Here is a 23,764-nt window from a genome sequence, read left to right as displayed (position 1 = left end):
AAAATCACAGTCTTTCAGACAGGAAAACACTAATTTATTTAAACAAACAAACCAAAATAAAATACAACACAAATTGTGATCCTAAAAAGCGATGCAACGCGTTTCGGGTCAAAAGGCTCTCCCTTTTCAAGCCTAAATAGCCATAAATAGTTGAAAATGGGATGTTATATATGGGATAAACACCTTAGTACATTTTAAGTAACGTGCACTCTTATACTGTATTACCATTATAGTTTGCATAGAACATAAGGTCTTATCACTTTAAATATATTACAGATACTACACATCTCTAGAAGACATTATTATGTAGACTCTTGAGTCACTCCTAAATCCTGCACCCAAACTCCAATTAAGGCCGGGTCAGAATTCTCGCAGCGGGACCCGACCCGAGCTGAGCGGCTCCGGCTCTTTGATGTGTCGGCTGTCGGCCAGCCGATGCATGCTCAGAGTGGAGCCGGGGCGTCGGTTGAGACATTTCTGTGCGGGCCTCTGCGAGACCCGCACAGAAATAGAGCATGCCGCAATTTGTTTTCCGCGTGTATTTTCACGCAGACAAATTGTGACTGTCTGCATGGGATTGCGTATTGTAATACAATCCTATGCAGGCGTCCGGGGGCGGAAATTCTACGGGGAATCCTGACGCAGAATTTCCGCCTAAAAGACAAACTCAGTGACAAAACATCATGGGTCATGAAATACTTCTGGGTCTTGAGACCCTTTTACATGGAATGATTATGTTCAAAAAATCATTCAAATGAGTGAAAATGAACAATTATCGTTCAGTGTAAAGGATTAAAGTTAAATCATTCGCTTTTCGTTCATCATTCAGTTTATGCAGTCATAAAAATCTATGTTGGCTCATTCACTTATTGTTTAGTTTAAATATCGATTGGTCAGTTGCTCTCATTCAGTTATACAGGGATTCTGAACAACTGAACTATTTCTTATTTGAATGAGCCAACGATGTATCTCCCGGTTTAAACTGGCTGCCGGAATGAACTCTGACATTCTTTGCTCATTCAAATGAGAAATCGTCAGGTCAAAATGGACCCTTAGATCCTCAGTGATACAAATCTGCCATCCACCACTTTACCACCTGACTGTTTACATACCCCCCCCCCCCCCCCCTCTGCCCAAAGCCAAGGGACTTTGCCACCAAGTTTGTTGTTTAACCCCTTGAGTGGCGGGTTTCTTACCACCCTGTCGTACCCACGAGGGCAGGTTTTTTAAATCGTCTAATCATGTAATTTCAACTAATTTTGCAGTCGCGTTCCAAGGGCTATAACTTTTTCATTTTTTTCATTGACCAGGCCGTATGAGGGCTTGTTTTTTGCGCGACAAGTTGTACTTTTTGATGGCATCATTTTTGGGTATATATAATGTATTGCATAATTTTGTAAAAAAAATTGTAGGGAGATTGGGGAAAAAAAAGAAATTCTGCCATTTGTTTTTTGGATTTCATTTCTACGGCGTTCAGTGTGCAGAATAAATAGTGTGATAACATTACTCTGAGTCAGCACGATTCCGGCGACACCAAGTTTATACAGTTTTTTTATGTTTTTCTATTTTTGTACATTTAAAACATTTTTTTCTTGAAGGCTTGCTTTTGTGTCGCCACTAGAGATGAGCGAACGTACTCGGTAAGGGCGATTTCGCAATCGAGCACCGCGATTTTCGAGTACTTCACTACTCGGGTGAAAAGTACTCGGGTGTGCTGTGGGTGAGCGGGGGGTTGCAGAGGGGAGTGGGGGGGGAGAGGGAGAGAGAGAGAGCTCCCTCCTGTTCCCCGCTGCTACCCCTCACTACCCTCTGCAACCCCCCGCCCCACAGCGCACCCGAGTACTTTTCACCCGAGTAGTGAAGTACTCGAAAATCGCGGTGCTCGATTGCGAAATCGCCCTTACCGAGTACGTTTGCTCATCTCTAGTCGCCACATTCCAAGAGCCATATTAATGTTATTTTCCCATTACCAGAGCCCAAGAAGGCCTTGTTTTTTGCAGGATGAACTCTAGGCCTTATTTATTTAATTTTTTGGAACATGTAAAAATTTTTACCGCTTTTTATTCCATTTTTTCTAGTGGCATGATTAACAAAATCTGTAAATCTGGCCTGTTTTTTATTTTCCCCAGCATTCTCTGAGCAGTATAGATAATGTATTAAAGTAATTCTACAGGCCAGTATGATTATGCCAATACCAAATTGTAATAGTTTTTTTTCTTTTTCACAACTTTTTCACACTTAAAAAAAAAAAAAAAAAAGTAATAAAAGTTTAAATCACCCTCCTTTTGCCATATCTATAATAAAAAAATCTAAATCATAAAAGAAAAATATATATTTGGTATCGCCGCGTCCGTAAAAGTCTGATCTATCAAAGTTGTGCATTATTTACCCCACACAGTAAACACAGTCCGAAAAAAAATAAAGAACGCCACAAATGCACTTTTTCAGTCACCCTGTTTCCCTGAAAAAATGCAATAAAAATCGATCAAAAAGTCGTATGTATTCCGGATTGGTACTAATGTGAACTACGGGACATCTTGCAAAAAATGAGCCCTTGATCAAGTACGTCGATGGAAAAATAAAGGTATTGAGCGCAGAAGATGCAACAGAAAATAATTTTAAAAAATTGAATGTCTTTGAAAAAAATACAAGTACTACAGCAAAAAAACACCATACAAGTTTGGTATCGTAGTGATCGTACTGACCCATAGAATAAAGTTATCATGTCGCTTTTGATGCAGTTTGTGCGTCATAGAAACAAAACGCACTGAAAGTTGGCGGAATGTCTTTTTTTCATTTTACTCCACTTAGAATTTTGTAAAAGTTTTTCAGTACATTATATGGTACTTTAAATGGCACCATTAAAAAATCCAACTCGTCCCGCAAAAAACAAGCCCTCATACAGCGACGTCGATGGATAAATAAAGAAGTTATGATTTTTTAAAGGAGTGGAGGAAAAAAAGAAAAGGGGAAAGAAGAAAAAAGGGGCCGTGTCATTAAGGGGTTAAATAATGTACTAACTTCCTCCACTGGGTCATTACGACGCAGGGATATCACGTGTAATTTTATTTTTTATTTTTTACAAAGTAAAGGGAGACAAGTGGTTTTATTTATTTTTTTTAATTTTTACATTTTTTTTTTGTCCCTTTAGGGGACTTCCACAGAGACCCATCAGGACCCCCTCATCACATTCCGGGGGTCCGATGGTGACAGCCCTTTACATGCTGCAGTCACATAGACTGCAGCATGTAAAGGGTTAACACAGCAGAGTTCGGAGGTTTTCTCTGATCTCTGCTGTAAGAGCTGGTGCCTGGCTGTCCTCTCACAGCCAAGCACCAGCTCTCCCTGCCACAGAGACCATCGGCTTGCTTCTGACAAGCCGATGGTCTCTATGGCAACTGTAAACAAACTAGTGCAGGAGTTTAAAATTAAAAGCGGGAGATTGCCGGCAGATCGGCAGTATCTCCCTGATTCTTATTTCAAAATCCTGAACTGCTCTCTGTGGGACTGTGCAGGCAGAGCACAATGCCAGAGCTTATGGCATTGTGCTCTGCAGCTCCCATAGTGATACATAGCCCGGAAATTTCCGGGCGTGCCACTCAAGGGGTTAATCGGAGCATTGGTCTGGGATTAAGAAGTAAGTGTAGAGCTTTAGCCAGAAGATCACTGCTACACTCCATTCCTTGCATTAAGTACCTGAATCATACTCTATAAAAATGTTTATTTACCATTGCTACAACCTGATGTAGATTTATATTGATATTGGATGATATGATTAATCCATTGATGATGAGAGTAGATTATTACTAATTGATTTTCTTAATGACAAATCTATTTTCAGATTCTAGTACAGCCAAGAAAACTTTCGTTTTGAAACAGAAATTCATAATGGGCACAGGAGCTTCCAAAACCCATTCAACAAAGATGGAAAATGTAGGAGGTAATAAGGGAAGAGGAACTGTGATTCCAAATTGTTCAGCATCCACTTTGCCTGATAACACTGCCATTAGACAGCAAATGGTACAGGCAAACCCAGAGCATGAAGAAATATCTGAAGACATTGAGCAAATGGTGCAAATTGCTCCGAGAAATCAAAAAAGTGAACAAGTAGGTTATTTCCTTTCAGACTTTTACTATATATTTACTTAGCTGGACATTTCATGGGGAAAAAGTATATTAGTTTTATTATCCCTTTCTTGCAAATATACAGACATTGCTATAAAGAGGTATTAATTTACATGTTATCAATGTATTTATTGTAAACTGTATTCCATATAGCTAAAATATCATCGGTTATCTCAGGAGTATGTGTAATTATATACTACCTGTAACGGGTTCTAAAAATATCTGTCTCCTGGTACAGAGAAATCTCCAGGCCGGAATGCAGATCACTCTGGAAACAGAAGATGTCTCGGTGACGTTTGAAAGCTTTCAGCACCAGAGTGGAGCGCTCTATACCTGCTTTACCCAGAACGGCAAAAGGATGTATTTTGATGATGAAAAGGTGAGCATGAAGAGCCTCCCAGTCACGATTCTAGTAGAGTCTACTGGTTTTGTTGTTTGCTAAGTTTAATATTTTATTTTATTTAGGGAATTGTTCCATTCCCACAAGAATTTTACAGCCAAGGAAAGTTCCTTGATACTCACGATGAGGTATTCTTTCAATATCACTACATATGCATTTCTTTAATAATCTTATCTACATTATTAATATATATTTGCTCTGTATTTCTGCTTCAATTATACCCTTTTAGTAAAAATGTACGATAATTAGTTTTGAGCAGTAAGCATTTGCCTAAGGGTAGAAAGTAGCTCTCTCCAAAAAAGAAGAAAACTGGTGCCATCTTTTGGGGGTAGCTACCCTGTAAGTCAATACCTGACCTTTAACCCCTTGAGTGGCGGGTTTCCTACCACCCTGTTGTGCCCACCAGGGCAGGTTTTTTAAAATGGTCTAATCATTGAATTTCAACTAATTTTGCAGTTGCGTCTCAAGAGCCATAACTTTTTCATTTTTCCATTGACACAGCCATATAAGGGCTTGTTTTTTGTGGGACAAGTTGTGATTTTTTTAAACAGGGGGGAGGAAAAAAAGAAATGGGGAAAAAAGAAAAAAAGGGGCCATGTCATTAAGGGGTTAAATAATGTATTAACTTCCTTCTCGGGGTCATTACGACGCATGGATACCACATGTGTGATTGTATTTTTGATTTTTTTACAAAGTAAAGGGAGACAAGTGTTTTTATTATTTTTTTTTTATAATTTTTTACCTTTTTTTTAAATTTTTTTTTTGTCCCTTTAGGGGACTTCCACAGGGACCCATCAGGACCCCCTGATCACATTCCAGGGGGCTGATGGTGACAGCCCTTTACATGCTGCAGTGACAGCCCTTTACATGCTGCAGTCACATAGACTGCAGCATGTAAAGGGTTAACACAGCAGAGATCGGAGGTTTTCTCTGATCTCTGCTGTAAGAGCAGGTACCTAGCTGTCCTCTGACAGCCAAGCACCAAGCTCTCCCTGCCACAGAGACCATCGGCTTGCTTCTGACAAGCCGATGGTCTCTATGGCAACCTGTAAACAAAGCAGGAGGTTGCCGACATATCGGCAATATCTTCTGCTGGTTTTTCAAAGTCCTGCACTGCTCTGTGTGGGTCTGTGCAGGCAGAGCACACTGACACAGCTTGTGGCATTGTGCTCTGCAGCTCCCACAGTGATACATAGCCCGGAAATCTTCCGGGCTATGTCGCTATGAGCAGTGGAGCTCGTCCCGGAAAATTTCCGGGCGTGCCACTCAAGGGGTTAACGAGCCTTGCAACATGACTAGAGGTAATAGCCAGACAACCATCTATAGGCAGCTGTTTTGGGATACTTGCCCCTCTAGTCAATACAGAGCAAGGTTCTGGCTGGCTGGCTGGCTGGCTGAAATGCCCTCGACACAGCCTTGGGGTGTTGTTTTCAGTCTAAAAGAGTTTTCTGACAAATGATCTTTATGACATATTAACCAGTGGGAGAGGTGCATATATGGCTTAAAGCAACGGTGTCAAACTCATTTTCACCTAGGGACACATCAGGGCCGATGCCAATTATAAAACTATATAGTAAAAGTTGGTTGGGGAGGAGTGGTAGGTAGTGGATTGGGTGGGGGTGGATAGGTATCCCCCCATTAGGTAGGTGCCCCAGTAGGTAAATAATTCCTACCTCCTCAGAATGCCCACAGTAGGTAGGTAATTTGTCACATTACTAGACACCTATACCTATAAAGCAGCATAGGGGTTTTCTGTGTAACAATTACAGTGAAGAAGGGAGTTTCATATTTAGCTATGCAGATAGCTTAAGATGGATATCCTTGGAAACACTTCTTCTAGCTGCATAGCTGAATAGGTTTTCTAAAAATGTACAAAATAGGCTGATGAAACAGTGCAAAAATGTTTATAATTGCCTATTTTATACATTTAAAAAAGCAAAAATGTAAAGGAAGGTTACATTTTAAAAACAAAGGGCAGGCTGGATAGACTATGTGGTCTTTTTCTGCCATCAGTCTTCTATGTTTTGTTCATGTATCTTTTTGAGTTGACTTTATGTTCTCATCTACTTTAAAGGGGACATGTCAGTAGATAGAATCAGCCAGGGTGGCTGCATGGCAACATCGCAGTTTTTTCCCCACTGACCCCATCCCTGTGTTTTTTTTAATACATTCCTATGGGCTTTTCATAATTCTGGCTACTGGTTCACTCAATGTCATCACCTACAGAGAGGGAGTTTTTTGGGGGAATGCCCATTTGTACACTGAGCATGCTGGGATCAGGAGCTATGTCCAGGTGAAAAAAAGATAAGTATTTATTATATATATATATATATACATATATATATATATATATATATACACATACACACACACACACACATACACACACGAGGATAGAGTCTTTGGGGAGTGCCACATAGAAAAAGGTAGATCCAGCACCGAGATCCAATGTTTAAAAAAACATCATGTGTAAGCGGACTTGTATCCGTTTGCTTAAATGATGGAATCTTCCAGATGGGTCATATGATGACTTTCTTCTCTGCCTACCTTCATGCATGGAATTCGCTTTAAATATTTACTGTACCTAGCATCTTCTGTTATACTGCTATTAGAGATGAGCGAATGTACTCGTTTCGAGTAATTACACGATCAAGCATCGCTATTTTCGAGTACCTGGCTACTCAGGTGCAAAGATTCAGGGGGCACCGGGGAGCGGGGGATGGCGTGGTGGAGTGGGGGGTATGAGCGGCGGGTCGGACAGCCTCCATTGACATCAATGAAGGCGGTCTGCGCAGAATCCGTGGCAAAATAGGGCATGCTGTGATTTTTCTCCGTTCATGCAATACGCAAAAGCAAATTTACATGCTTTTCAATGCCCACATTTTCCTGCGGATGCCGATCGCAGGTTCTGCAATTGAAATCTGCCCATGTGAGCTCGGCCTAAGGATAGACCATCAATAGTTTACAAGTGGACCATCGCTTAAAGCGTTCAGTAAATACTTCATGTATTTTGATCTATGTACAATGCATAAATCTAAGCTAATTACTTAATTCTCTAGTTAAACAGTTCATCCATGAGTTCGGCATAATATAATAGAAATTGTCCTTATACTTGAAGGAAAATGCTGTGAAAATAATTGCCCACTTCTAATTCTTCCCAGTTGTATAATATTTGTTACACTGAGTGGTTTCTGAAGCTTAAAGAATTATAAACTGATTAATAAATAAATCGGTTAAAAGGCCTATCCAATTCGTTAGGGAATAAAAAAGAAAAGTGGCAAATGCTGAAAAATATTTTAAAAGGTTGTTATTTACTAACATTTACTACTCCACTTTTTTTCAAACAGTCAGACAATCCCTTTAGTAAATGTAATTCATCTTTTATTTTAAGACTACAACTCAGAAGCCAAGATCTCCCATATTCTCCATAGTAAAGGGTACAGGCCCCTCTTTAATGATAGTCACTAGAGATGAGCGAGCATACTCGATAAGGCAAACTACTCGAGCGAGTAGTGCCTTATTTGAGTACCTGCCCGCTCGTCTCTAAAGATTCGGCTGCCGGCGTGGGTGACAGGTGAGTTGTGGTGGTGAGCAGGGGGTAGCGGGGGGGGGGGGGGGGGAGGGGGAGAGAGAGATCTCCCCTCCGTTCCTCCCCGCTCTCCCCCACCGCTTCCCGCCCCCTGCCGGCACCCGAATCTTTAGAGACGAGCGGGCAGGTACTTGGATAAGGCACTACTCGATTGAGTAGTTTGCCTTATCGAGTAAGCTCGCTCATCTCTAATAGTTACACATGGTAGCAGAAATTATCAAAACCATGCCCCACTTTTTACATATGTATAGTGCTATGCAGCTTTTTTCCTGAAGATTGAGGAACAACATTTTTTCATTCTTACAGTACCTTCCTATGTGCAGTAATCTCAAACTAATCTCTCCCCCGTACCCTGTAAAACTATTAACCCAGCAATTTATTTCCAGTTCCTACTGTCTTTTGGCTGCTAAGAAGACCCAGCTGATAAAGGTGCAGTGTGTTTTGCAGCGCGGTCCTAGCTGATGCGAGGCTCTTGAATCATTCCCTAATTTCCTAAATACCTTTCTAAATGGAAAATACTCTTGCCTTTCCTTTCTTGCTAAAGGCCCATTTACACACAACGATTATCGCTCAAAATTCGTTCAAACGAGCGAAAGTGAGCGATAATCGGTACATGTAAATGTGCGGCCATTGTGCACTATTCATAACGTTGGTTTTCAGCGTGTATAAAAATAGTCGTTAGGTAGTTCGCTATTCATTCTGTTTAAATGGCATTCGTTCAGTCCTTGAACAACTGAACGACTTGAGGGGTGATTATCATGCTAAAAAACAATGACTACTTGTTTACTCATGTAAACTCATGACTACTTGTTTACAGCAGTAGACATTGGCTAAAGGCTCATTTAGACATCTTTTGAGCAACAATCGTTATGTGCATTTACATGGCAAGATAATCGCTCAAAATTAGCTAAAAACGGCAGTTGGAGTGACAGTTTTGAGCGTTCACTTTGCATAAGTGTGTAAATGAAGGCTCACGCTGTATGCAGAAGACAAGCAGGACCGCTATCTTCTGCATACAGCTATTGTCTTCTCGGAGCACTCAGCTGGTAGCCAGCTGAGTGCTCCAAGCGGGGTATACAGAAGACAGCTGGAGCGTCGTCTTCTGCATACTCATGCTGTGTTCACGGAGCGCACAACTGGTATACAGCTGAGCTCTCCGAGCAGGGTATACAGAACACAGCTGAAGTGCTGTCTTCTTCATACTCCTGCTCTGTTCTCTGAGCGGGATACCAGCTGAAAAACTAGTATCAGCGGTATCCCACTGAGGACTCAACTCGCGGCACTGATAAGGCTCATCGTTCTCTTTCAGCTAGCTGAAAGAGAACGATGACCGACTCGTTCACGAAAACTGCACGATATCTGTGCAGTTAGACCCAACGATTTTCGCTCAAAAGACAGCTTTGAGCGATTTATGTGTGAGAATCCATGGGTCTAAATGGATCTTTATATTCACACTAATTAAAAACCCTGCTGGGCATAGATTCCTCGCATAAACACACACCCACCTGAACAAACAGCATATACAGGGTTTACTTTAGCTAATAAGGTAAATTGGGAGGATTTCACGATTACCTGTATGTTTAAATGGTCCGCATTTTATTCATAAAAGTTAATTCGTTCAGTTGTTCGAATGATAATCATTCCACGTAAAAGGGCCTATACAGTGGAAACTATACTCCTTTAATCTAGTTTCCTGTCAGTCACGCAATTATACACAGATTTGCTAAGAAGGTAGGTATGAAAGGTTTACAAATATATGCTTGCTAGGATTATAAATAAGCTAGGTGAATGTTTCATATCTCGCTTACATTTTTCAGTTAGGCATGATCAGTGATGACATTGGACAGGATACTAATTGCGATCCGAGCTATCTGGAGAATGATCGCACAAATTCTATCTCTATACCTGGAAAAGGAACGGTCATGACGTACATATTTGAGGTAATGAATTTGACTGTCATCAGAAAGTCTGTTTTGTGTAACATATTGGGTGTTGACATTCTATTTAAGTAATTATGATAAAAACATGAACAGTCATTTTAGAAATAGCAGGATGATGGGTAACACAATGGTGAGGTGACATAAAAGGAATATGATGTAAGCAGTTATTTGTATCTCTTCATAAGTTTGCTTTCACACTAGTGTTTGTAGTCATAGGAGCCGAACAATGAAAATAATGGAAGCACAGAATCGGCCATATTTAGGAACTGAGTAGTACCTGCTGTACGTCATTGACTATAGTACAATCTGTGAGCATAAAGCATGCCGGCTGGCATTATCCAGGACAAAGCCGTTCAGTATGCTACATTATTTCATCAGAGGTCTCCATTGGAGGCTCCAAAAACATTACTTAAGAACATTACCTAAAACCCAAAAACATGGGAAGGACTTTTCATTTTAGGGGAGAAGACTAACTATTAGAGATGAGCGAGCACCAAAATGCTCGGGACGAAATTTTCGCGATGCTCAAGGGTTCGTTTCGAGTAACGAACCCCATTGAAGTCAATGGGCGACCCGAGCATTTTTGTATATCGCCGATGCTCGCTAAGGTTTCCATTTGTGAAAATCTGGGCAATTCAAGAAAGTGATGGGAACGACACAGAAACGGATAGGGCAGGCGAGGGGCTACATGTTGGGCTGCATCTCAAGTTCCTAGGTCCCACTATTAAGCCACAATAGCGGCAAGAGTGAACCCCCCCCCCTCCCAACAATTTTTACTTCTGAAAAGCCCTCATTAGCAATGCATACCTTAGCTAAGCACCACACTACCTCCAACAAAGCACAATCACTGCCTGCATGACACTCCGCTGCCACTTCTCCTGGGTTACATGCTGCCCAACCCCCCCCCCCTGCACGACCCAGTGTCCACAGCGCACACCAAATTGTCCCTGCACAGCCTTCAGCTGCCCTCATGCCACAACACCCTCATGTCTATTTATAAATGCGTCTGCTATGAGGAGGAACCGCAGGCACACACTGCAGAGGGTTGGCACGGCTAGGCAGCGACCCTCTTTAAAAGGGGCGGGGCGATAGCCCACAATGCTGTACAGAAGCAATGAGAAATCCAATCCTGTGCCACCTCCATCTGGAGCTGCACACGTGGGCATAGCAATGGGGAACCTATGTGCCACACACTATTCATTCTGTCAAGGTGTCTGCATGCCCCAGTCAGACCGCGTTTTTTTATAAAAAGTCACAGGCAGGTACAACTCCGCAATGGGAATTCCGTGTGCACCCACAGCATGGGTGGCTCCCTGGAACCCACTGGCTGTACATAAATGTATCCCATTGCAGTGCCCTGGACAGCAGAGCTAACGTCAGATTAAATGCAGGTGGGTTTCGGCCCACACTGCATGCCCCAACCTGACCGGGGTTTTTAATTCATAGACACAGGCAGGTACAACTCCCTATTGTGAAGTCCCTGTGGACCCACAGCATGGGTGGCTCCCTGGAACCCACCGGCGGTACATAAATATATCTCATTGCATTGCCCATCACAGCTGAGGTAATGTCATGTTAAATGCAGGTGGGCTTCAGCCCACACTGCATGCCCCAGTCAGACTGGGGTTCTTTAGAAGTGGACACATGCAGTTACAACTCCGTGTGGACCGACAGCATGGGTGGCTCCCTGGAACCCACCGGCGGTACATAAATATATCCTATTGCATTGCCCATCACAGCTGAGGTAATGTCATGTTAAATGCAGGTGGGCTTCGGCCCACACTGCATGCCCCAGTCAGACTGGGGTTCTTTAGAAGTGGACACATGCAGTTACAACTCCGTGTGGACCGACAGCATGGGTGGGTGCAGGAAGCCACCGGCGGTACATAAATATATCCCATTGCAGTGCCCAGCACAGCTGAGGTAATGTCATGTTTAATGCAGGTGTGCTTCGGCCCAGACTGCATGCCCCAGTCAGACTGGGGTTCTTTAGAAGTGGACACATGCAGTTACAACTCCGTGTGGACCGAGAGCATGGGTGGCTCCCTGGAACCCACCGGCGGTACATAAATATATCCTATTGCATTGCCCATCACAGCTGAGGTAATGTCATGTTAAATGCAGGTGGGCTTCGGCCCACACTGCATGCCCCAGTCAGACTGGGGTTCTTTAGAAGTGGACACATGCAGTTACAACTCCGTGTGGACCGACAGCATGGGTGGGTGCAGGAAGCCACCGGCGGTACATAAATATATCCCATTGCAGTGCCCAGCACAGCTGAGGTAATGTCATGTTTAATGCAGGTGTGCTTCAGCCCAGACTGCATGCCCCAGTCAGACTGGGGTTCTTTAGAAGTGGACACATGCAGTTACAACTCCGTGTGGACCGACACCATGGGTGGGTGCCAGGAAGCCACCGGCGGTACATAAATATATCCCATTGCAGTGCCCAGCACAGCTGATGTAATGTCAGCTTTAATGCAGGTGGGCAAAAAATTAATTGGATTACACTGTAGGCGAGGGCCCCAAAAAATTGGTGTACCAACAGTACTAATGTACCTCAGAAAAATTGCCCATGCCCAACCAAGAGGGCAGGTAAAACCCATTAATCGCTTTGGTTAATGTGGCTTAATTTGTAACTAGGCCTGGAGGCAGCCCAGTTAAAATAAAAATTGGTTCAGGTGAAAGTTTCAACGCTTTAATGAGCATTGAAACGTATAAAAATTGTTTACAAAAATTATATGACTGAGCCTTGTGGGCCTAAGAAAAATTGCCCGTTCGGCGTGATTATGTGAGGTTTCAGGAGGAGGAGCAGGAGGAGGAGGATGAATATAATACACAGATTGATGAAGCTAAAAGGTCCCTGTGTTTTATGGTGATAGAGAACGATGCCTCCATCCGCGGGTGCAGCCTACGTATTGTTTAGGTATCGCTGCTGTCCGCTGGTGGAGAAGAAAAGTCTGGGGAAATCCAGGCTTTGTTCATCTTTATGAGTGTAAGACTGTCGGCACTGTCGGTTGACAGGCGGGTACGCTTATCCGTGATGATTCCCCCAGCCGCACTAAACACCCTCTCTGACAAGACGCTAGCCGCAGGACAAGCAAGCACCTCCAGGGCATAGAGCGCGAGTTCAGGCCACGTGTCCAGCTTCGACACCCAGTAGTTGTAGGGGGCAGAGGCGTCACGGAGGACGGTCGTGCGATCGGCTACGTACTCCCTCACCATCCTTTTACAGTGCTCCCGCCGACTCAGCCTTGACTGGGGAGCGGTGACACAGTCTTGCTGGGGAGCCATAAAGCTGTCAAAGGCCTTAGAGAATGTTCCCCTGCCTGTGCTGTACATGCTGCCTGATCTCCGCACCTCCCCTGCTACCTGGCCCTCGGAACTGCGCCTTCTTCCACTAGCGCTGTCGGATGGGAATTTTACCATCAGCTTGTCCTCCAGGGTCCTGTGGTATAGCATCACTCTCGAACCCCTTTCCTCTTCGGGTATGAGAGTGGAAAGGTTCTCCTTATACCGTGGGTCGAGCAGTGTGTACACCCAGTAATCCGTAGTGGCCAGAATGCGTGTAACGCGAGGGTCACAAGAAAGGCATCCTAACATGAAGTCAGCCATGTGTGCCAGGGTACCTGTACGCAACACATGGCTGTCCTCACTCGGAAGATCACTTTCAGGATCCTCCTCCTCCTCCTCCTCCTCAGGCCATACACGCTGAAAGGATGACAGGCAAGCAGCATGGGTACCCTCAGCAGTGGGCCAAGCTGTCTCTTCCCCCTCCTCCTCATGCTCCTCCACCTCCTCCTCAACGCGCTGAGATATAGACAGGAGGGTGCTCTGACTATCCAGCGACATACTGTCTTCCCCCGCCTCCGTTTCCGAGCGCAAAGCGTCTGCCTTTATGCTTTGCAGGGAACTTCTCAAGAGGCATAGCAGAGGAATGGTGACGCTAATGATTGCAGCATCGCCGCTCACCATCTGGGTAGACTCCTCAAAGTTTCCAAGGACCTGGCAGATGTCTGCCAACCAGGCCCACTCTTCTGTAAAGAATTGAGGAGGCTGACTACCACTGCGCCGCCCATGTTGGAGTTGGTATTCCACTATAGCTCTACGCTGCTCATAGAGCCTGGCCAACATGTGGAGCGTAGAGTTCCACCGTGTGGGCACGTCGCACAGCAGTCGGTGCACTGACAGATTAAACCGATGTTGCAGGGTGCGCAGAGTGGCAGCGTCCGTATGGGACTTGCAGAAATGTGCGCAGAGCCGGCGCACCTTTCCGAGCAGGTCTGACAAGTGTGGGTAGCTTTTCAGAAAGCGCTGAACCACCAAATTAAAGAGGTGAGCCAGGCATGGCACGTGCGTGAGGCTGCCGAGCTGCCGAACCGCCACCAGGTTACGGCCGTTGTCACACATGACCATGCCCGGTTGGAGGCTCAGCGGCGCAAGCCAGTGGTCGGTCTGCTCTGTCAGACCCTGCAGCAGTTCGTGGGCCATGTGTCTCTTCTCTCCTAAGCTGAGTAGTTTCAGCACGGCCTGCTGACGCTTGCCCACCGCTGTGCTGCCACGCCGCGCGACACTGACTGCTGGCGACGTGCTGCTGCTGACACATCTTGATTGCGAGACAGAGGTTGCGTAGGAGGAGGAGGGTGGTTTAGTGGAGGAAGCATACACCGCCGCAGATACCACCACCGAGCTGGGGCCCGCAATTCTGGGGGTGGGTAGGACGTGAGCGGTCCCAGGCTCTGACTCTGTCCCAGCCTCCACTAAATTCACCCAATGTGCCGTCAGGGAGATATAGTGGCCCTGCCCGCCTGTGCTTGTCCACGTGTCCGTTGTTAAGTGGACCTTGGCAGTAACCGCGTTGGTGAGGGCGCGTACAATGTTGCGGGAGACGTGGTCGTGCAGGGCTGGGACAGCACATCGGGAAAAGTAGTGGCGACTGGGAACCGAGTAGCGCGGGGCCGCCGCCGCCATCATGCTTTTGAAAGCCTCAGTTTCCACAAGCCTATACGGCAGCATCTCCAGGCAGATCAATTTGGCTATGTGCACGTTTAACGCTTGAGCGTGCGGGTGCGTGGCGGTGTACTTGCGCTTGCGCTCAAACACTTGCGCTAGCGACGGCTGGACGGTGCGCTGAGAGACATTGGTGGATGGGGCCGAGGACAGCGGAGGTGAGGGTGTGGGTGCAGGCCAGGAGACGGTAGTGCCTGTGTCCTGAGAGGGGGGTTGGATCTCAGTGGCAGGTTGGGGCACAGGGGGAGAGGCAGTGGTGCAAACCGGAGGCGGTGAACGGCCTTTGTCCCACCTTGTGGGGTGCTTGGCCATCATATGTCTGCGCATGCTGGTGGTGGTGAGGCTGGTGGTGGTGGCTCCCCGGCTGATCTTGGTGCGACAAAGGTTGCACACCACTGTTCGTCAGTCGTCTGCACTCTCAGTGAAAAACTGCCAGACCTTTGAGCACCTCGGCCTCTGCAGGGTGGCATGGCGCGAGGGGGCGCTTTGGGAAACAGTTGGTGGATTATTCGGTCTGGCCCTGCCTCTACCCCTGGCCACCGCACTAGCTCTTCCAACCTGCCCTGCTGCTGCACTTGCTTCCCCCTCTGAAGACCTGTCCTCAGTAGGCTTAGCAAACCAGGTGGGGTCAGTCACCTCATCATCCTGATGCTCTTCCTCCGAATCCTCTGTGCGCTCCTCCTTCGGACTTACTCCAATTACTACTACCTGAGTGATAGACAACTGTGTCTCATCGTCATCGTCCTCCTCACCCACTGAAAGCTCTTGAGACAGTTGCCGGAAGTCCCCAGCCTCATTCCCCGGACCCCGAGAACTTTCCAAAGGTTGGGCATCGGTCACGACAAACTCCTCCAGTGGGAGAGGAACCATTGCTGCCCATTCTGGGCAGGGGCCCGAGAACAGTTCCTGGGAGTCTGCCTGCTCCTCAGAATGTGTCATTGTAATGGAGTGAGGAGGCTGGGAGGAAGGAGGAGCAGCAGCCAGAGGATTCAGAGTTGCAGCAGTGGACGGCGCAGAACTCTGGGTGGTCGATAGATTGCTGGATGCACTTTCTGCCATCCACGACAGGACCTGCTCACACTGCTCATTTTCTAATAAAGGTCTACCGCGTGGACCCATTAAATGTGCTATTAATGTGGGGACGCCAGAAACGTGCCTCTCTCCTAATCCCGCAGCAGTCGGCTGCGATACACCTGGATCAGGAGCTCGGCCTGTGCCCACACCCTGACTTGGGCCTCCACGTCCTCGCCTGCGTCCACGTCCTCTAGGCCTACCCCTACCCCTCAGCATGGTGTATTACCAGTAGTGCAGAAACAGAACGCTGTAATTAAATGTGCCGCTTATTGGCCTATGGTTGGAGGCTGACTTCGCTTACGGAACGCACAGCAGAGCCAGGAAAGAATTTTGCGCAAGCCTGCTGCAACTCTTAGCTGTCTGTGTATTAATTAGGACTACTACCCCCATCACAGATGCAGTACACTCAGGACGGTCACAGGCAGCCCAAATAGATTTTTTGTCCCAAATTTTTTTGAAAAAGCCCACTGCCTATATAGACAGTATATGTCTTTCACCTTTTTCACTGTCCCTGCCTCAGCACTACTGGCCCTATACTATGTAAAATTACTGCAGACTGAGGACGCAATGCTCTGCACGGCCGATATACAAAAAAAAAAAATGTGCAACACTGCAAAAAGCAGCCTTAACAGCACTGCACACGGTCAGATGTGGCCCTAAGAAGGACCGTTTGGGTTCTTGAAGCCTAAAATCACTCCTAACACTCTCCCTATAGCAGCTCCAGCATCAGCAGCCCTTTCCCTGAGCTATGTCAGAATGCATCTGTGGCGAGCCGTGGGAGGGGCCGATTTATATACTCGGGTGACAGCTGATCTCGCCAGCCACTCACTGCAGGGGGGTGGTATAGGGCTGGAACATCACAGGAGGAAGTTGTAATGCCTTCACTGTCTTTCTATTGGCCAGAAAAGCGCGCTAACATCTCAGAGATGAAAGTGAAAGTAACTCGAACATCGCGTGGTACTCGTTACGAGTAACGAGCATCTCGAACACGCTAATACTCGAACGAGTATCAAGCTCGGACGAGTACGTTCGCTCATCTCTAATCAAAACGTATATGAGTATAGTACAGATACAGCACACAACTATACAATGTAACTATATAAAAACTGGGTTTTCTGAAATTATAGTTTGGATGGACTGTCCTTTGGATAGGCCATCAATATCTGAATCTCAGGGTCTAAAGTCCGACACCCCTACTGATCAGTTAAGTGAAGGATCGCTGTTCTGTAGTGATGGACATGTTTCTTTCATTTTTTATATGATTTTATGATTAACATTTGTTTTCTCTATCTCTACATTTATAACTATGCTACCCTACTCAACAATTTTCCTCCACCTCTATGTGTCAGAAGTATTCCCAGTCTGCTTCGATGTTGAAAGGACTTAATATGCCCAAGACAATATCCCGTTTATAATGTATAGGAATCCAGTCTTAAAACATAGCCCCTCCAGCATAAGCCATCTAATGAGATTGAAAATGATGGTAGGAATACAGGTTTTAAGCATATATGCCACAAATAAGTACACAAATGTAAAGTCAGTCAGACGTAGTAAAAAATATGCACTTTTGAACTAAATCTGACCAATTCTAGACTGTACTGATGTGCTGTGATGTTTACAGTGAATATTTTGTAGGTATTTGGGTAATTTTGGCTATGGCATGTTGCTAATTATATGGTAAACATAATGAAAAGTACTTAACGACTCTTGCCTCAATTTCTTTGGAGAAGGGATATAACTCACTATTGAAATCACCAATTTAATTCCTAAAGAAGAAATCACATTTATTGGTAGTACACAAGCTTCAACTATGCCAGATTTAGCAAATAATGATCTTGAATGAGAAGGAAGGATGTTTGACTCCCAGATGTACAAAATGTAATTAACATTAATTAAATTTTTACAGGACACTACATCCTAATAGAATTAATAATTTGAATACTATGTGCTTTTAACCCTAAAAGTACTGCACCCAAAAACAACACTAAAATTGGAGTCTCAATAAAGTTTTACTACAAGTATATGTATACTCAAAATTTAAAGCAGACCACATACCAGACTATTGGCAACTAGGACATGTCCGCGTCTTCACATTACTGCTGAGCATGTACAGGACTCCAACAAAATGGTTCCTGCATTTGGCAGAACAGAGTCACATATACCTTTCCGTTATATCCATAAATTCTTCACTTTAACCCCTTCCAATCCAATTTGTATCCTGGTTTTCCTAGGGGGCTTACTCTTTTTCTGCGGTTATTCAACGGTGCTATATGCTGGCTAAAGCCAGTACTACATGAGGTGACACATTGGATAGGCTCCGACAGCAGAGAGGCTGGCAATATACAGTAAGAGAACCCCGACGGACGTCTTCCAACATCAGAGCTGTACAGCCCTAAATCATAATGTCTTCAGAGGTCAGACAGTGGACTGGAAAGGGTTAATTATGCTGCTACAAGAATATTAATATTACAGGGCCATAAGTTAGAATCACCAAATAGAATCTCACCCTTTGCAGTTAGTGACCGGTCCTCTTCAAGCACATTGTCCTATGCATAGCCCAAGATCAATTTTAGCATCAAAGTCACAATTACAACAGAATATTAAATGAGAATATTTTTTTTCTTGCTACAAATACTTTTTCTGAAGTGATTCATTCAATGATGTAATTCAATGAATGGCTGTGATTGGTTCATCGAGCGCCGGCTCTGATTGGCTGAGGCAGTGTTCTTGAACCAATCACAGCAATCTCTTGCTGGAGGCAGGGTATTCAACCCAGTTACCAGGAAGAGAATGCTCTCTCAGCACTGAGGACTACACGATAGACTGCCGGAGCGATGGAGACCAGCAAGAGGGAACCGAATGGCACCTGCAATGTGAGTATTAAGACACCCCCAAAAAGAAGACCCTTTGCCTCATTCGGGCAAAAATTAATATGACAGGGGCTTATTTTGGGGGAAACATGGTATATAATACTAAAGCAACTTTGTGACCACCTTCTATTGTTGAGATTTAACATGTGTGAACTGTTCTATTCTTCTCAAGGAAAGAATAAATGTCTGCAAATATTATGACAATGACTCTGATGCATGGCTTATTTTACCATTGCTTTGGGAAATGAAACTGGACTTTATTCTTCATCGTGTGCAGCAAGTAAAGGTAAATTTACAATTACATTTTATACAACTGACCTACAATAATGCAGTTAATGCTGCTTCTTCTACTACTATTTTATCATTTTAGGAAGCCCTTCCTGCCATCACTGACTTCAAGGAAATCCTTGCTGCTCTTCGACTATGTAATTATGATCCAGATGAGGTTATTTCAGTGTTCTTTGCTATGTTTGGGGACAGCCTTCAAAGTAACATAAATGGGCAGCAAAATTTTGAACCAATAGCTCTTCAACGGTAAGTGATATTCTAGACAAATTTTTAAATGTTTTGTAGAGCCAGATAGTAAAAGCCAGCATGCTGTTATGATCATATTCCTAGCTAATAAATGAGTTCAATGGTAGACTGAATGTCTTGGTGCATTGGAAGAGATTTACTAGTAGCGTTTGGGCATATTCAACTGTCAATATTTGGTCATATAAATATGTTCAAATTGGTGTTTTTACTAAAACTGCTATATAGAGCAGCCACAGATTCTTCCTAAAGGGACATTCTATATCAACTGGCCTAATTTGAGAGAGGGTCCCTGCTCGACCACCTTCAATTTTGCTGAAACTTTTACAAAATGTTTATCCACCACCTGTATAAAGTTCTGCAAAGTTTTAGCTTGGTGTATAGCTTGGTTGAGGCACTAGAGCCATTTGCATAAAAGTCACACTTCGAAAAAATATCCAAGTTTGTGTTGCCATTGTTCTTGATCTAAGCAAACTAACTCACTGAAACTTAGTCAACTTTTTGTGTAGAATTTGTGTAGAATAGTGTGGTGAAGTTTGCACAACATGTGTAAATCCTTGCGTTGGTCAATGGTGGCAGTGCCACTACCAATCTGTATGCTTGGTATTCACATCACAAAGGGGCCATGCCTGATATCCAGGCAAAGCCAACCACGGGATGGGTTAGTTCGCCACTGGTTTCCAAGCCTGAATGTGGGTGTCTTTTAGGTTCCCAAGCCTAACTGTGAGTGTCTACCAGGATGCAAGGTTTCCCCATGGAAAACAATTGAGGAACTACGTAATCCCCAAAGTGATGCGAGGCAGTTTTGATATAAAAATGCCTGCGCATCTACAGGGAAATTGCATGTTGGCGAGCGTGATATCGGGCCTTGATCCATGGCTCGATATTGCACTTGCCCATGTGAAGTTAGCCTAAGGCTCCCTGCACACGAGCGGAAATTCAGCGGGATTTCCCACGGAATTTCCGCTGCTGGAAGCTTGCATAGGATTGCATTAACAAACGCAATCCTATGCAGACAGCCGCGATTTGGCCGCACAAAATATCGCTTGGCAAACAAATCGCGGCATGCTCTATTTCTGTGCGGGGCTCGCAGAGCCCCGCACAGAAATGTCACTCACCCACCGCCGGCTCCGGTCTGCGCATGCACCGGCTGCCCGGCAAGCCGGCACATCAAACAGCCGAAGCCGGCGGGCGCGGGTGAGTACGCGCTGGTTCCTGCAGGCGCTCGCGTCGGGTCCCGCGGTGAGAATTCTCGCCGCCGGATACGACCCGCCCGTCTGCAGGAAGCCTTAAAGTAGTACAGCAAAAAAAAAAAAAATTATATAAACTCACGGCTCCCACACACTTGCGTTTTTTTAACGCTAATGTCAATGGGACTATCTAATGTTAAAAATTTCACAAGGATGGCATGCGCGATATGGGGGCAGGATTAATGGCTCTATATTGTGCTTGTCTGTGTAAAGTTAGCCTTAAAGGGGTTTTGTCGTTAGAAAAAAAAAAAACAATACTCACCTATTCCTCCACAAAGGCATCTTCTCCTCCTTGAGCTTCTGCAGTCCCCCCCCCTCCCCCCCCTCGGGGTCATATCTCCTCCAGCCGGCCGCATTGTTATAAAGCCAGCATTCCTCACATTCTTCAGTGAAGGTCACGTCCCTGTGACATAGCATTCACTGGCTAGGAAGGAATGCTGATCGATTGCAGAGACAGCTCACAATAGATCTGGCAAGTAGACTGACGGGGGAGGAATAGATAAGTATAGGATTTTTTCTTTTCAATGACAGAACCCTTTAATGTGAAGACTTATTTTTAATTGATCGTAAAACTATTTTACAACTACTATTTTATTAGGCAGTTGCTTCCTTGTAAGTGTGAAGAAATTCTGGTGTAAGCTCAATAAGGAAGTTTCTCAATATTGTTTTTGCTCACAGTGAAATTTCTAAAAAGGATAAAGAAATAGAAGTCTTGAAGAAGAAATTGCAGGAAGGGGAGAGTGAATTAGAAACCTTGCGCTTGAAATGCAAATATTTTGAAGAGGAGAAGCGTCATCTCGTTCAACAAGCTGAGAGCTTATATGAGAAAGTGGCTGAACTACAAAGCGACCAGGAGAAATATCTACATGAAATATCTGAAATCAAATGCAAAAATATCCAGATCACTGACAAACTGGACAGCTACGCACCTTTGAACAAAGATTTACTGATGAAAATGTTAAGAGAAACCCATGAGCTCAGCATCAGTAATGACAAGTTACGAGTCCTTGCAACAAGTGGTCTGTCAGAGATTGGCCTGAGCATGGAGCATCTACGGAACATGGTGATGAACTTACACAAAACCACCAAGGAAATAGAAGAGATTCGCTCTCTCTACCAAAGGGAGGCCATGGAGAGGAAGTTACTATATAATCAGCTTCAAGAACTAAGAGGAAATATTCGGGTATTTTGTCGATGCAGACTAGATGACAGAAAGGGAGAACACTTAGAATTCCTATCTGAGGAAGAACTTGCAGTGAACTGCAACGGGATCAAGAAGCGGTTCAGATATGATCAGGTCTTTCTGCCACAGTGTACTCAGGTACAATGCATATACTGCTGCATGCTTATCCTCTTGTTCTTCTACCAAGTCATCGTGAATCTAGCCTTAGCTGAGTCTTTCGAGAGCAGTTGCCACATAGACACGGCTCAAAAGTTATAGGCCGTTCCATAAGGTCTGGCAGCATGATCATAGCAACCAAGCTGTCACCGGTTGCTCAGGCGTTCAACTCAACTTAGCACCAACAAGATAGCAGAAAGACAGACACAATAACATGTAGTTTGTATTACATTACAGTTAAGAAACATGACTAATGATCAGGCATAAAATTGTCACAAATGTATAAATAACCGTAGATATAAGTGCTTAGAGGGAAAGATAGTGTTCTTCACAGAGTGAAACAGAACACATAGCTAAGTGAATAAGAAATCAATCATTTCCTCTGTAGGATACATGAAAGTAACTATCCAGTCTAAACTATGGCTTCGTAAACTGTAGCTTCTTGAACCTCAGATGCCAAACCAGGTGATGCCTGGCCTTTAGCAGCCATCCACATCCACGCCACAACACAGACATGTAGAGTGCCAGCCATAGTGTCTCTAGTACCTGCATCAAAGTTTACAGTAACAGATAATATGTCCACAGTCAGCACAGCACCTTCTCCCTGTTTTTGCCCCTTTTGCTGCAAAAAAAAAAAAAAAAGTTAACTTTTACCTCATCCAGAACTGGGTGGTGCTTCAACAGATAGCATCAATCAGGAGGTATCCAGTGGGACAGTGGATGTTAGGAAAACAATCCCTGTTCAATCACTGCAATGGTAAGGGCTCCCACAACAGAAATCTGGCCCTTTAAAGGTCTTTCCATTTGAAGAGGATATCAATCAGAAGATCACTGACCGCTGCTGTCGAAAATCGTTCCCTCCAGGCTGTGTATTCTACACTTTTCTTCTGGTCTTCAGGTCACATGACCACCATTCTAACAATGCTCTGAGTAGACCCCCTGCCACCCCCAAAACAACTTGGAGTGGTTATTTAAGTATCTTTTAGTTGTAACTGACACCCAGTGTTATTCTGTGCCAACACAAATCCATCAGGGTATACTGTGCAACAGAGAAACAATGATGCACATATCCCCGATACGTGACACATGCATAGAAAAAATACTTTATTAGTGTTTGTTAGGCATTCGGGAAAGGCCAGGTTTCTGTGAGAGTATGCCCGATAAGAAGTAGCCTAGATGATCAGCTTTTCTTCTTTTAGGTAGAGTATTTTGGAAAGCAGAAACAGTTGCCAATCTCATTCTATGCTGGTTTGTGCATATATTATGTATACACTGAGGTGCCAAATATTATGGGATAGTAGTATGTAGATTGATTTTGCAGTGGTGCTTCCTCAGGTAATGGCTTGGGAACAACTACACCTGCATAAATTGTGAGGTGTTATCTTGTAAGTCAGGTTGAACACTGGCCATCATGCTCTTGGCAAGGTTACATAAATTATCAGAGTTCTGAACGAGGAATGATAGTAGGTGCCAGATGAATGGGACATTCCATTTCCAAAGTTCTGTGGGCATTTAACATTCCTCGATCCACAGTTTCACTTGTATACCGGAAATACATCATAAAAGGCATTACTGCCCACAGTGAACAGCACAGTGGCCACCCAAGGATGCTTAATGATTGTGACCTGTGGCATATG

The 23,764-nt window shown here is 44.5% G+C and overlaps 1 protein-coding gene across 1 annotated transcript in view; it reads left to right on the top strand.

The window, feature by feature from the left end:
- Window positions 1-23,764, top strand: part of LOC136611850 (uncharacterized) — a 65,399-nt gene that overhangs the window by 18,790 nt on the left and 22,845 nt on the right. Inside the window, exons 2-8 of the mRNA XM_066591774.1 lie at window positions 3,842-4,107; window positions 4,364-4,504; window positions 4,591-4,653; window positions 9,932-10,054; window positions 19,180-19,293; window positions 19,378-19,541; window positions 21,467-22,109. Of these exons, the coding sequence (XP_066447871.1) occupies window positions 3,842-4,107; window positions 4,364-4,504; window positions 4,591-4,653; window positions 9,932-10,054; window positions 19,180-19,293; window positions 19,378-19,541; window positions 21,467-22,109 (1,514 nt within the window). The remainder of the gene's footprint in view (window positions 1-3,841; window positions 4,108-4,363; window positions 4,505-4,590; window positions 4,654-9,931; window positions 10,055-19,179; window positions 19,294-19,377; window positions 19,542-21,466; window positions 22,110-23,764) is intronic.

This window comes from Eleutherodactylus coqui, chromosome 2 (assembly GCF_035609145.1).
Source record: "Eleutherodactylus coqui strain aEleCoq1 chromosome 2, aEleCoq1.hap1, whole genome shotgun sequence".
NCBI lineage: Eukaryota > Metazoa > Chordata > Amphibia > Anura > Eleutherodactylidae > Eleutherodactylus > Eleutherodactylus coqui.
The sequence above is the reverse complement of the archived record's forward strand: the minus strand, read 5'-3'. Positions and strand labels throughout refer to the sequence as shown.